General features: G+C 35.9%; 1 protein-coding gene across 1 annotated transcript in view; it reads right to left on the bottom strand.

The window, feature by feature from the left end:
• Positions 1-7,287: 7,287 nt before the first annotated feature.
• LOC140135449 (uncharacterized) overlaps positions 7,288-14,289 on the bottom strand; it is a 32,500-nt gene continuing 25,498 nt past the window's right edge. Inside the window, exons 10-14 of the mRNA XM_072156943.1 lie at positions 12,098-12,187; positions 11,750-11,860; positions 9,870-9,899; positions 8,957-9,049; positions 7,288-8,335 (exon numbers count right to left, since the gene is read on the bottom strand). Coding sequence (XP_072013044.1) covers positions 8,181-8,335; positions 8,957-9,049; positions 9,870-9,899; positions 11,750-11,860; positions 12,098-12,187 — 479 coding nt within the window. The 3' untranslated portion in view covers positions 7,288-8,180. The remainder of the gene's footprint in view (positions 8,336-8,956; positions 9,050-9,869; positions 9,900-11,749; positions 11,861-12,097; positions 12,188-14,289) is intronic.

Raw genomic sequence — 14,289 nt, 5'->3', positions numbered from 1 at the left:
TATTAACGACGTTGTTGCATTGATACCGTAAAAATTCGTGAATAAGCATGTGCCTATTAACGACGTTGTTGCATTGATACCGTAAAAATTCGTGAATAAGCATGTGCCTATTAACGACGTTGTTGCATTGATACCGTAAAAATTCGTGAATAAGCATGTGCCTATTAACGACGTTGTTGCATTGATACCGTAAAAATCGCGAATAAGCATGTGCCTATTAACGACGTTGTTGCATTGATACCGTAAAAAATCGCGAATAAGCATGTGCCTATTAACGACGTTGTTGCATTGATACCGTAAAAAATCATGAATAAGCATGTGCCTATTAACGACGTTGTTGCATTGATACCGTAAAAATTCGTGAATAAGCATGTGCCTATTAACGACGTTGTTGCATTGATACCGTAAAAATTCGTGAATAAGCATGTGCCTATTAACGACGTTGTTGCATTGATACCGTAAAAATTCGTGAATAAACATGTGCCTATTAACGACGTTGTTGCATTGATACCGTAAAAATTCGTGAATAAGCATGTGCCTATTAACGACGTTGTTGCATTGATACCGTACAAATTCGTGAATAAGCATGTGCCTATTAACGACGTTGTTGCATTGATACCGTAAAAATTCGTGAATAAGCATGTGCCTATTAACGACGTTGTTGCATTGATACCGTAAAAATTAGTGAATAAGCATGTGCCTATTAACGACGTTGTTGCATTGATACCGTAAACATTCGTGAATAAACATGTGCCTATTAACGACGTTGTTGCACTGATACCGTAAAAATTCGTGAATAAGCATGTGCCTATTAACGACGTTGTTGCATTGATACCGTAAAAATTCGTGAATAAACATGTGCCTACCTATTAACGACGTTGTTGCATTGATACCGTAAAAAATCGTGAATAAGCATGTGCCTATTAACGACGTTGTTGCATTGATACCGTAAAAATCGTGAATAAGCATGTGCCTATTAACGACGTTGTTGCATTGATACCGTAAAAAATTCGTGAATAAGCATGTACCTATTAACGACGTTGTTGCATTGATACCGTAAAAAATCGTGAATAAGCATGTGCCTACCTATTAACGACGTTGTTGCACTGATACCGTAAAAATTCGTAATAAGCATGTGCCTATTAACGACGTTGCTCGTAAAAGAACGAATTTTTAGGGTTGTTTTGCTGTGTTACAGATATTTGTAATGAAAAGAAAAAATGAACAGTTTAACAAGCGACTCGTTATAAGCACATATTATGCTCATTAACGAATGTTTACGGTATAAGTGTATTCATGGTATACTGAGTACTACGACTGCTTGAAAAGTCTTTAATGATACTACGTTTTTGTGTAACCGTGATGGTCATAATGAAGAAGAAAGATCCTATACGTATTTGTAGATAGTTTGTTTTCTTAAGCCAGAGCAAGTTTTCAAATCCGAGGCAATCAGTTTTGAAAAGTGTTAATGAAAAAAACATTGATCCTTCCACATTTACCTTTAAACGCTATTAATAATAGAATAACCATTCCGGAATGTAAATTCGTTTGGTTTCCATTATTATTATTGTATTGGATTTTCTATCTTAAATTTCACTCAAAATAATGATATATATATAATTCTTAGTGGTTTTATTGTTAAAGAAATTCCATTTAGCAGTACCTTTGGCTCGGACGAATAATTTCTTTGTGCAACCATAATGAGCCACACATTTTAACCCTAATACACACTGAAACATTTTTTACATAACGTTGTGTAAGTATAGAATCTCGTAATAATTAAGTAAAATTTACATCAGAACTATGCAATATTATTCTACTAAATTATGTAAAAGTTAATTTAAATGTTACATAATTAAGTAAATACGTAGTTTTGAGGTAAATTTTGACTTATTTATATTATGATGTTAATCTTATAACGTACAGTACAATAACGTTATGTAAAAATGTCTCTGTGTAGAAACAGAGGTTCTGTGCCTAAGGAACTTCAAAGCATGGCCAGAGGATGCATTTTCAGGAAAATAACAAGTTCTAGATGAGGTCTCTAGACTGCACTGACCTGGGAAAGAGGAAGAGACCGACCCCGTTTGACCAGGGGAAATAGTTATAAAGCAGATACTGTAAAGCAGATAGGCCTATAGCAAACACACCAGCACCAAAAGGCACATTATACAAGGTGTCCCAAAAGTCTCGATACCATTTTAAATGTGCACAACTCTAGTATACAGCAACCGACAACAAACATGATTTTGGGGTATGGCAATATTCGTTGCATCTTTATATCTTGATTGCAATATTTCTGGTAAAATGCATGATTGTAATGATTTTGTTGAATTTCGCATCAAAATTATTTTTATGTCTTATTACTCAGAGCAAAAATTAAGGTTTTAGTCAATTTTCGTTCAATATCTCAGTCCACGTCACTTTTCAGAATTGATAGCCGAATTAAACAGATAGAGGAGACTCTAACGATTAATTCTAATCCGGCTGTCCCCTTTGTCCAAAACAGTTGCACGGGACTATATGTGGCCGCAAAGTGGCCTCTCCACTAAAAACAAAAACCCAAAAATGTTTGCTGGGTTGTTGCCAATTTGAAAGAGTTCAGCTTAATTATAGCACATTGGTGACAAATAAGATATGTATATTATAGGAGCAAGGACTACAACTACTACACTGGAAATTTTATTTCAGCACAGACAACAGTTGTGGAGTTACAGTCAAAATGAGGGAAAACCAATATTTGATCAATAAATCAATAACTACGTGCTTTCAGTTGCTGAATTTTCAGTGCAGAAGTTGTAGTCCTTGCCCCTATATTATACATATCTTACTTGTCACCAATGCGCTATAATTTTTGAGAAAAATGCAAAAACAGGCATAAAATTGGCGAGAGGTGTAACACCCCCTTAATCTGATTTTGAACTTAATTTAGAAGTAGAAACAAAACGTCAAATAAATGACACTTTCAGAAATAATATCGTTTTTCATACATATATTTTATTTCACAAGACTTCACAAGTTTACAAATAAACACTTTACACAATAAATGTCATTGCCCTTTAAACACACTGACTTAACCATGGTAATGGTTCTACATTGGACCGTGCGATGACCACAACCACAAATTATATACATACAAAATATACAGAATGATGGCGTGGATATAATGGTCAAGAATTCAAATAATAGTATACATACATGTTTACTTCTAAGTGGAAATAAATTACTTCACATAAACAGTGATTTGGATAAAATTAACAACAAATAATATACATTAATCAAAAGTATCAATAACTCAATATTAGGTGCCAGGGGGTAACGGCAGGGGAAATGACCAAGAGCACACCGGGGCCCGGATTTGAACACGTTTCAGATAAAAAGCCTTTTGGAGCTTTGGAGGGCACATTTGGCGTAACAGGGCGGCTTTAGTCTTTAATACGCTTCGCGCGCCTTCCTTAAAGCCTTTTGGCTCCACACATGTCAATTAAGGTTTTGGGTTTGATGAGCATAACAATTATGCGGACTTTAAAATCCTTATTTGCCACACTGGACCCATCAATTTGCGCCGTAATTAGGTAGCGAATTTTACGGGAAAAAAATATTTTGATCGTTCAAAAAAGTCATATATTTCGCGGATATTGCGCACAAAGTAACAAATTCGCATATTGATCGGAAACCGATTAATATACATGCGCACCGTCGCGACGCGTCGTGCCGTGGGATTTCGCCCTCAAATTTTGCTGGACCCTGATCATGCTGATGCGAAATGTCTCAACCGATAATGTATTTAAATATGGCTTCCCAGTTAAGTCCAAAACCCATTATTCAAAATCCGTCGAAAGAATGAAAGCCACAGAAAGGAAACGCTATAGTTCATCACAAGTGTAGGCCCTAACCTCTTCTATATGGGATATTTTTCCAATGAAAATACAAGAAATTTTTCCTTTCTTTCTTTTTTCCTGAACAATTTTGACCACTAAACTATTCTATGCCTATTTATATATACTGCATGGAGACAAAATGTTACATTCCCCCGCAAAGTTAATATGATAAATATCATGAATTACATGTATTATCTTGTTTAATTTCTAGATATGAAATGGCCTCCTAGTTTGGGGATGACACAGTAGTGCTACGTTGAGATCCCTACTGACACCTGTCCATATATTAAACTGTGGCGCCAATCCCTGTGATTCTTGTTTGGCTTGAATTCGATCAAAATACTATCAGGGTGGCACTTTGCAATATGCGCATTTCTTTACCAAACCAATACGGTGTCACTGGTCAATATAGGCCTACAATAAAAATACAGGTTTGTAGCACAATAACGCAGCTCGTAATAAATATGTAGATATTTTTGTAGCATGCACGAGATACAGGCTGAAAAATAAGTTTTTACCTATTCTCGTCTCACTTTATTTATTTGAGCGTACGCGTACCGGGTATTGTTTACTACTCTCAAATTCCCCAATTTGGTCTGTTTCTAAACCGTTTTGAGATTTAAAGTCTCAGTGGGCAGTTATACTATAAAGAACTCAACATAAAATATTCGAGTGAAGTTTCTCCGGGAAGTTTCTAAAATTCATTATCGTGAATATGGTACACCCTGATATTTTTGTGGCGTAGCATATTACATCTCATTACATCCCAATAATAGTCGATTTTGTTCCCTGTATGACCCAATAGGATACCACGAATGGGGAAAAGACTAATTTGTTCTGATTAAGGCCAGTGGGATGGCAGCAGCCATATTTGTAGTCTCACTTCTTCAGATTAATACATTGATCTTATATATAGAGAATGAGTCAAGGAAACCAATAATCGCATTTGTATATTTCCATAGGTATTGCCGTTCTTGATTTAAGGCCAATGATAGACCCTATATCAAAATCTGCACATGGGGCAGAGATATCACCACTTATAGACGAATCCAACGAGCCAAGTCATGGTCAGGATTTGGTCGGCCATTACTGGGTCTCCGCAGCACCAAACCGGTGTTGTGACTGCCCAATTGGGTGGATTAAAGCCGCTTAAAATTCGATGTTTAGATTCTTTTGTGTTGTAAACTGTCATCATTCTTTTGTCTACGTGTAACACGGGTGATAGAATACAGTTTAAATACCCTCCAAGGCCGCATCATTTCGCATTTTAGGTGAGATGGAGCCGACGGGGACCCAGCTATGGCTGTCATTGAGGTGTAGGAATGCGTGAAATTGGATTCGTCTATATCAAGCCTTGGTATCTCCTTTATAGAACCCATATTATTCACCCATTGCATGCATGGTTCCACCATGTGCGAGGTTTCGATCTGGCAGCATGTATGAATCCCGGGCATGAATAGGAATTGAACCAGTCATATCACATTGCGTAACGTTATGTAATTCTTCCTTTTACATGTTTTATGTCATTTCACTTCGAGGCTCTCCTTGCACCATGGCGGAACCGTGCAATAGGCGAATTCCTCTGGTATATTGTTCTCAATATTTGAGTGCAAACACAGCTACTCCTCGCTCCCTTCCAACCCGCCCTAATATTATATTTATTGTTCGTAAAAACACCCTGGTGCCAAATAAGACGTTACAATTCGATATTATCCTTGCAAATGTTAAAAGCTTGTTGATTTCCAGGATGAAGATATCGATGTCAATTCAGACATGTCGGTGCATTTCGGCAATATTTTTAGTAACATCTTCAAGTTAATGACATATCATGTCAACAAATAAATAAGAACAATGATACTAACACTATACGGAAAATATATTCAAGAATACAATATCATCAGTTAGTTTACCATGCATCATTCATTATTTTATCGTCCTTAACATATAATATTACGACGATATTGCTGAGGAATACAAATAAAATGTTTCATCACTTCTTCAGTTGGCTTCTCCGATTGGGCTATTCAAAAAATATACACCCCTCTTTAGAACGTTTGTTTTTAAAAGGAAAGAAATAATTGAAATTGTAATCTTAAATGACTGAAATTCCTTCAGTAATTCTTCTTTTTGACAGTTTACCCAAATGAATTGTTTCACTGAAATGTCCAGTTTACTATAGTTTGTCACCATACAGTTACATCAGCTGACCTTGTTTAGTCCAGCTTTCCAGAAAGTGACCTGCGTCTGAGGCAATTGGATGTCAAATGTTGACAGTTGGTAACAGGTGTCATGATATTTTTGCCAAAGTATGCATCATGGTTATCACTAAGTTCAACCCCCTTTACCAGGTAAAAAGGGGCGTATAGCAAGAGCCTCGGGGCTTATGGACACGGAGCAGTGCGGGGCCCTTTTAACATCTACTTTATCCCAATATTTAATTTTCGTTTTTGCTCGGGGCCCATGGACTTCGTCTACCATGTGCACCTGCTTTCTACGCCCCTGGATATGTTTGGAATTCCAACATCTCTAAATAAAGGGTACGTGTTTATTTTTGGGATAGCCCATATTGTTATTCCATCGGAATAACAAGCAACATCATCTTTAGAATACAAACATACATATATTACATATACACATATCAAATAAAATACATGAACGTGAAATCATCAATCTATACAACATTGTAATGAAAGAAGATACGATCCAAATGAAGCAGTTACCATGGTTACCTATTGTTTTACTATAATACGCTACATGGTGATAATGGCGGTGCACAAATGTTATAATAATATAGTTATCCTCTCGAATCCTCTCGGACGGAGCGATCTTAAGACACGTCTACCCGGTTCGCACCCACAAGCATACATAGTTAACAACCATAACTCAAGAGACTTACACCAAAATGGCCAAGTAAAACCTTTATCATTCCTTCTTTCAATTTCAATTCCAGTTTGTGTTAATTCATTGTTAACTATATTTTGTCAAAGTTGTTTCAAGCAAAATCGGTATTACTTTTTTTACAGGATGGCAAATGCTCGAATGGACGATACTATATTTTTACTCTACTAGTTATACTCATAAAATCCTAGAGCTAAAATCCAGATTGTACGGAACTTCGACTTCTAGTTTAAGAGAGAGCAGAATAAATCTTTGCCGTTTAAGGGCTACGCCCACAGCAACCCTGCGATCGGGCTATTCCATTTGAAATCTACATTCTCCCCGTGGAAAATTTAAGAAACATCTTCCACAAAGGGAGTATGTTTCTCAAATGGAATTGGCAAGGGGTAATTATTTCCAAACCCATACTCCTGATGATTATATGGCATTACCTATCTTCCTCAACTGGGGTGAATATTTTAAATGGAAATTACAGAATTGCCCATTTCATTTGAACCCATAAATCTTCCACAGGGGCATCACAGGTTTCAAATGAAATGGCGCATTTGGAACTATTATAGCCTATTAAATACCATTATCAATATCATAATATGTAACAACGAACACTTTTCTTACTATCTATTTGTAGCACAAATATAAGCATATTCTCTATGTATTTACAGACATCTATACACATGTTGATAAATAATTATGTAACACTCACAAAAATATCTACACAAAAATACTATTTGGTACACGTTATGTTTCACATTTTAACTGGGTAAAATACATTATAACATCAATTTAAACTTTCAAATTTAAGAAAATAACTTTAGTGTGACTATGTTTTGGACGATTTAACCTATATTTGTCTAGCGCTCTGGTGATGTTCTTTTGTTAGATCGAGGCAAAAAAAATATATATCTCATCTTTCAGTCAAAATTCAATTGTCAAAATAATGGCATACATTATGCGGTTACTTGAACTTCAATTTTAGGGGTGAGATATACCCTATAGTTTCACATTTAAGCGCAAGCAGTACTGTCATCGTAGAGGAAATTTGTTTCGATTCACAGAAGATTTGTTTTCCTTAGGTATCACGGTTTTCTTTATTCATCCGATATCGTTATTAGAAACGATGCAAAATAAATGAGTTACGAGCTCATTTACATATCTCATTTGCATTTTATTGCGTCATAGATTCAATTGGGCAACTGATTTGCATACTCGTATGATCAGTCAATCTCGCCACGCCTCTTCCTGCTTTGCTTTGCTTAGCACCAAAATGCACATGCGCACACGCGCGTCATTCAATGATGCCAATCGAGTGAAAATAGTTGTTTTATTTTGTTTTGATATTTTATTTAACAAAATAAATAACTTTGTACTATATTATGCTATTGTTTTATAAGTTAACCCGGTTTAATTAATTTCTACCGTATTGTCATCAATGTCGTCGCTAATGGCCACCTGGCAGAAGCCACAGGATGCTGGGCAGTAGTTCCTGGCGAAGTCGGGGTTACTGGTACACATGCTGGTAGACCAGGCGCAATGGAAAAACTTATCTTCACATGGCGCTGTAACAAAAAAAAGTACAATAATCCTTGCTAATATGCACTTTGTTTTATCAGGGAAGTATTCTACTCTCACTTCCCTGGTTATATTTAGTTAATTTAGGTACTTGACCTATTTACCCAAAATGTGTTCAATACGCGTTGTTATAGTTTGTAATGATATACATATGTTAAAGTACCTTTCACATCACTGGAGCTCTCATATTGAGAAGACTTCATGGATTTATATATAATATGGATATAAACACAAGACAAAAAGAAAGTCGGCACTTATGTAACCCGCCCTAAACCAAAGCTTGATCTTGTTCTGACATTTTGATTGATAGGGTCGTATGTAAAATCTTGTTAGCTCCAATTTGATTTGAATTTGCTACCAAACACTCTAAATTGACAAGGTGTGACGTAACTTTTACAAATGCACCAAATTTCATATTGGTATCAATCTTTGTCAATTCAGAATGTTTGGTATCAAATTTGGTATCAAATTGGATCTAACAAGACTCTACACACGACCTTATCAATCAAATTGTCATAACAAGATCAAGCTTTGGTGTAGGACGGGTTACATAAGTGCGGACTTTCTTTTTGTGTTGTGTTTATATCTTTCATAAATGAGAATATTACCTGAGCAATGCTCCCCATACCAGCCAGGTTGACAAGAACATTCGCAGGCGCTTTCGTCGAGGATACCACCATTGTAGCACGTTAATGCACAACCTGCAAAGACAGAAATATACGAACGTACATAACCAGATAACCAGAGATCTTATACTATGAGATGAGACACTCTGTACAGTACAAACTGCCTATACCATGCTATACCGCAGTTGAAGACGGGCAATTCGCGAGCGTCGTCGCCGGCCAAGTCTTATACGATCGTGTAATGAGAAGATACCATAGAGTCCTACATAGAGGTCTGAGGAAGAGACGGTCCGAATTCTAATTTATTAATTTATTAATTTATCAGGGAATCACATTTTTTGTACCGCTCACAAAACAAAGAGTATAAGTCCGCCCACCGCTGTCAATCATTAATAAAACAAGCTCTGGCAATGACGTAATCTTAATTATAAATGAGGTAATCACAATTGTACGTGTACCGGTACTGTCTGCTGTACTCTGTCTTCCAACAAGTGCCGGAGTGTCGCGGTCCTGACATAACAGTGATTTCAAACGGCAATCTCTTCAAATGCTAACATACTTGATGTGTAAAAAGACTTACAAATTCTGCATGAATATTGATATTTATAAAGTTTTAAATTGTGTGTAGACGCCACCGATTCGGATGTATGTGGTACAATTATTCAGATGAATTCAGATGAATACATCACAGCACCAGATTTGTATATATTTAAGCAAAACCCTTTTGGACCTATCTTCCCACTCTTATTTCTAACCTTTCGTGGTCCAATACAAAAAATATGACCAGTAAGATCATAGGTTTCCCAAATATATCAAAACGGATATTCATTGCGTTGACACTCGTAAACCATATAATTCTCTATTGGTAAAAGAAAACTTTATATTTGTCATTTACCTGAGCCTCCCATCGACCGTGTTGCAACTCCTGTAAAGTTCAAGAGGAGAAAATTAAAGAGGAAAAAACACTCGTGTAAGTTCAGAAGTAATGATTGGATTTGACAATAATAATCTAAGGTCATCCCTGCATAAAATGTGAAGTCACGTCTCACACAATCATCTCGTGCAATCAGGGTGTCATAAAGACAATAACAAGAAGTTTGTAGATATTTTCAAAACTATTTTTGTCCAAATTACGTGACTGAGATGTGAAAGTGATATTTTGCTTGTTGCTATTCCGAAAAAAGAAGACAATAATTTGACCTTATAGGGTGTTCAACCTGTTCAAGGTCCAAACTTAAATGAAGTAGGCACCAGCAAGAGAAGACACCACACATTTCCCGTAGTGTTTATATACGCATTAACAGTACGCCTGAAATCTTTGTTTTCCAAAACTTGCAAGCCCTCTTATACGCAGATCGAAAACAAACGAAAAAACAACAACCACCAAGACATGCAACCATCATCATCATGACACTGTTCTAAAATATGAATACGCAAATATCTTCCGATTTAGTCTGTTAGTTATGCGAGTATTTTATATGTAGTTTCCGAAAGATTTTAGGGTGTGCTATACTTAAAACCAATATATTTTGTTGCATCTTAAGTTAACTATAACACCCAGATAGCGACACCGGATTTTCTACGGATATTTAGCTCTCGATGATGGGCTGATTTGCCCCAATATAAAACTGTATAGTTGGTTTCTTTTTGAAATGACAAAAGCTTAATATTTTTCAGTTTGATTGGTCCTTTTTAAAACCGTTATGGGCAGGCCAAACAACGCAGCGCATATTCGTCAGTCTTGACATTGGAAATCCCGCCTCTGAACAGTTGCAGAATATATACTGCTTGATGCTGTTATTCTGTCCTCTGGAGTCTGGAGTACAGCATTCAAGTTTTCAATGATGTGTATTCCATAATAAATGCTTCTTAATTAACTTTGATGCTATAAAAACACATGGTAATTTGCACGTCCTCCTAACTACATTGGCTCATATATGACAACACTCTATTCGCACAGCATACGCTCACGTTGGCTGTGTATTTGACGTGCTTTGTTACGTATACGTCTACCGGTAAATGGCATGATATTTCTCAAAGAAGGCTGAGGGTTGCCAATTTGCTACCGATCAAACTATAGGGCTTATAAAAGTCTGAACTCTGAACGAATTGATAGATGTAGGGTAGGTTTATATTGGCCGAGACATTGGCAAATACTCAAAAAGTCTACCCAGGTTTTATTATTATGAGTACAAGCATTCCTACGTTCACATTTGTAGAGCTATTTCATCCCGTGGTTTCAAATCTTTCAAGTGTTTATGATTTGTTTCATATCATTCGGCACGAAGGATGATAAATTGCTATTTCTTTGCTGATACTTGGCAAGTATTGTAATACGGACATGACGAAGAGGCTGGGAATGAAATCGGTATGAAATCACAGACACCTAATTTATTTTTTCTTTAGCGCAATGTTTGACTTCTAAGCTACCATACAATGCGCGAAGTTGTGTTAGGTAATGTGAACATTAACCATTCAACATCAACTGTGCATGTTCCCTATGTAACTTCGTTTAGTGAATCTGTAGCCAGGATCTGAAGTTACAGTTACACCATTTACTTCATAATCAAATACGTTTTATTAAAAAACATTTTATTCCTCTACCTATGTCAATGTCAAAACTAATGTGTAAACTTCAATATTATGAGCTGCGCATTTGAATAAAGATATATCAAAACAATGAAGAGTTTAAACAACATGTATATCTTCTATTTGCATTAACATTTTACACATATTTTGGCGCGCTTTCCAATATTTTGGCGCCAATTTACTTACTGCATACTCCACACATGGCTTGACAGTATTTGGGCACATACGGATGGGCATCGTCACACCAATTAGGATACCAGCCTTTGTAGCACAACTGATGAGAATTGGCACATGGTTCTAAGAAGTAAATGTCAAAAATTGAAATAATTAGTGATTTATGATTCATTTATGTAAACGCTAACCTAAATTAATTATAGCTATATATCTACGTGTTAAATATGATTTTGGAAAGAATATGTAAGGAGAAAATATTATAAACAAGACAAAAATGTGTGGTGTTTTTAGGATATTCAGTGGATATTTGGTAGAATGACCTTGAAATTTACCATCCAAATGTTGAAATGAATGCATTACCTGAACAACTTTCTCCCATCCAGCCGTCCTGGCATTTGCAATGGCAAGCAGCTTCGTCTAAGACTCCGTGTTCACAACCAATATTACATTCTGTAAAAGCAAAGACAGGAAAACGTCTTGAATTATAAGATTGTACGATGTCTGACATGACACTGTTGTCCATTGGCATGATTGATCTCACGTTTACTTTAAGGTACTTCACATGTGTTGCAACTACTTTCAGCCACTGCTTTGGTGTATGACTACAATTGCATTCATAGTGTTATAAAACCCTTCGTGAATTTATTTCATTTATCAAAATTAATGAATGATGATATGAAATGGAAAAATTTGGTGACATCCTTTCGGGCTTCTCAACATGCAGTATCGATCTTTACCCCAAAGTCAAAGTTAATGTGTAATTATAATAATGTTTTCAATAAACTTTTCAAGATATACGCCAACTTAATTGGAACCTCTAAGTTAGGTAATAACCAATGATAACTAGTAAAAGCAAATCCAAATACTCATTAGAGACTACCTCTAGGTCGTTCACCTTAATAGTATTAGCTTACGCGGCCACAATATATCGGTATTTCATATATACTTTGTAAAACAAGTTAATTTCGCGAGGTATTTAATTTCGCGAATTTCGCGAGGTCTACAAATTCGCGAAATTAAATACTCGCGAAATTGATCCTTGAAAACACACACAGAAAGCTTAAAACAAGCTTTATGTATTTTAAGCTTATTCTGTCTACACAAACCATCATATTTATATCCATTTACATCGCTCAGAATACAGCATGAAATTAATTTTTCATGATGCATGGAGGTAAAGTAATATTTTAATTTTATTAGTGCACATCCATTTTGTTAATTTTTCAGTCCTTCTGGACTTATTTTGATGTTCTTTTTTGAAATATTTTCTGGTATTTCTCTCATCAAATCGGCCATCTTTTACCCCCCCTGAGCACTACCTGCCAATCTAACATTGCCTCTGATTGGTCAATTACGTGATAGCTTCATTTTAATCACCAATCAGAATGGAGCTTTTTTGCATGGTGAAATTATTCTAACAATGTTGCTGATTGGTCCAATCGATAATAAAAGCTTCTTTTGGCCAATCGGCAGGTAGTTCTCATGGGGTTAATTTGTTTATTTCTGAACTCCAGTAATGCACCAACATCCTGAAATAATAGGTTAAATCCACGTGTCTGTTAAAAGCTATGCATGGTCTTCAATCTTTAGGAAGAGGAGAGGAACTTAGGCTAATTAATTACAGCATTGTGGGTAATAGCCAAGGGGCATTGGGAATAAGGTAATCAAAATCAAATATGGCCGATGGTCCAACTCGGAAGTGGTAAAATATCGCAAAACTATCATCAAAATAGACAGTCAAAATGACAAAATATATAAAAAATCAAGGTTTAATCTGAGTTACTAGATATTCATTGTACATTATAGGCCAAGAAAAGGGAAATTTATCCAGTGTTTAGAGCGATGTAAACGGATAGAAATATGAAAGTTAGTGCAGAATTCTGTGGAGTTCAAAATTTGGCATACTTTGTAGGTGTAAGCTTATATCGAAATTGTAAATTCGCGAAATTAAATACTCGCGAAAATGTCGATCATCGCCAATTCGCGAAATAAAGTACCCGCGAAATTAAAGTGTTTTACAGTAGCTCTTAAGGGTTGGATTGGACGAACCTTTGCAACATTCAACAGAATATCTTCTAAAGGCTATAACACGTTGTAAATTAAATCACGGCGCGTGGTCCCACTAATTAAAACTAAACGCTACGGCAAAGGAAGGAGATTTGAAAACATCTCTTTACTTAAAAAACAAAAAGACATTGCTTTGCCACAATTAACAATGGCAAGATACGTTACAGTTGGATGTAAAGTTAAATCGCAAAGAAACAGAAACAGTGTCCGAACAGATAAATTCAAAATCAGTAGGAACTGCTGTTCATGTTCAATTGCTCAAAATTAACCACCTGTAGTGTCAGCGACTTCAGATTAAAACCACTATCATTTTGGTCTTATGATGGTTCACGAATCTGATATGTTTGCGTCCTGGTCAGTAGCCATATCATTAACATGGGATGCTATTAAAGCCTATTAATTACAATTTGATGGTATAATTATGAGCAAATAATATGGAGCTATAATCTGTATTTAGTAGTTATTTATTGTTTTATTTTCTGTTG

This window comes from Amphiura filiformis, chromosome 16 (assembly GCF_039555335.1).
Source record: "Amphiura filiformis chromosome 16, Afil_fr2py, whole genome shotgun sequence".
NCBI classification, from domain to species: Eukaryota; Metazoa; Echinodermata; class Ophiuroidea; order Amphilepidida; family Amphiuridae; genus Amphiura; species Amphiura filiformis.
This window is presented reverse-complemented; position numbering and strand designations above follow the sequence as displayed.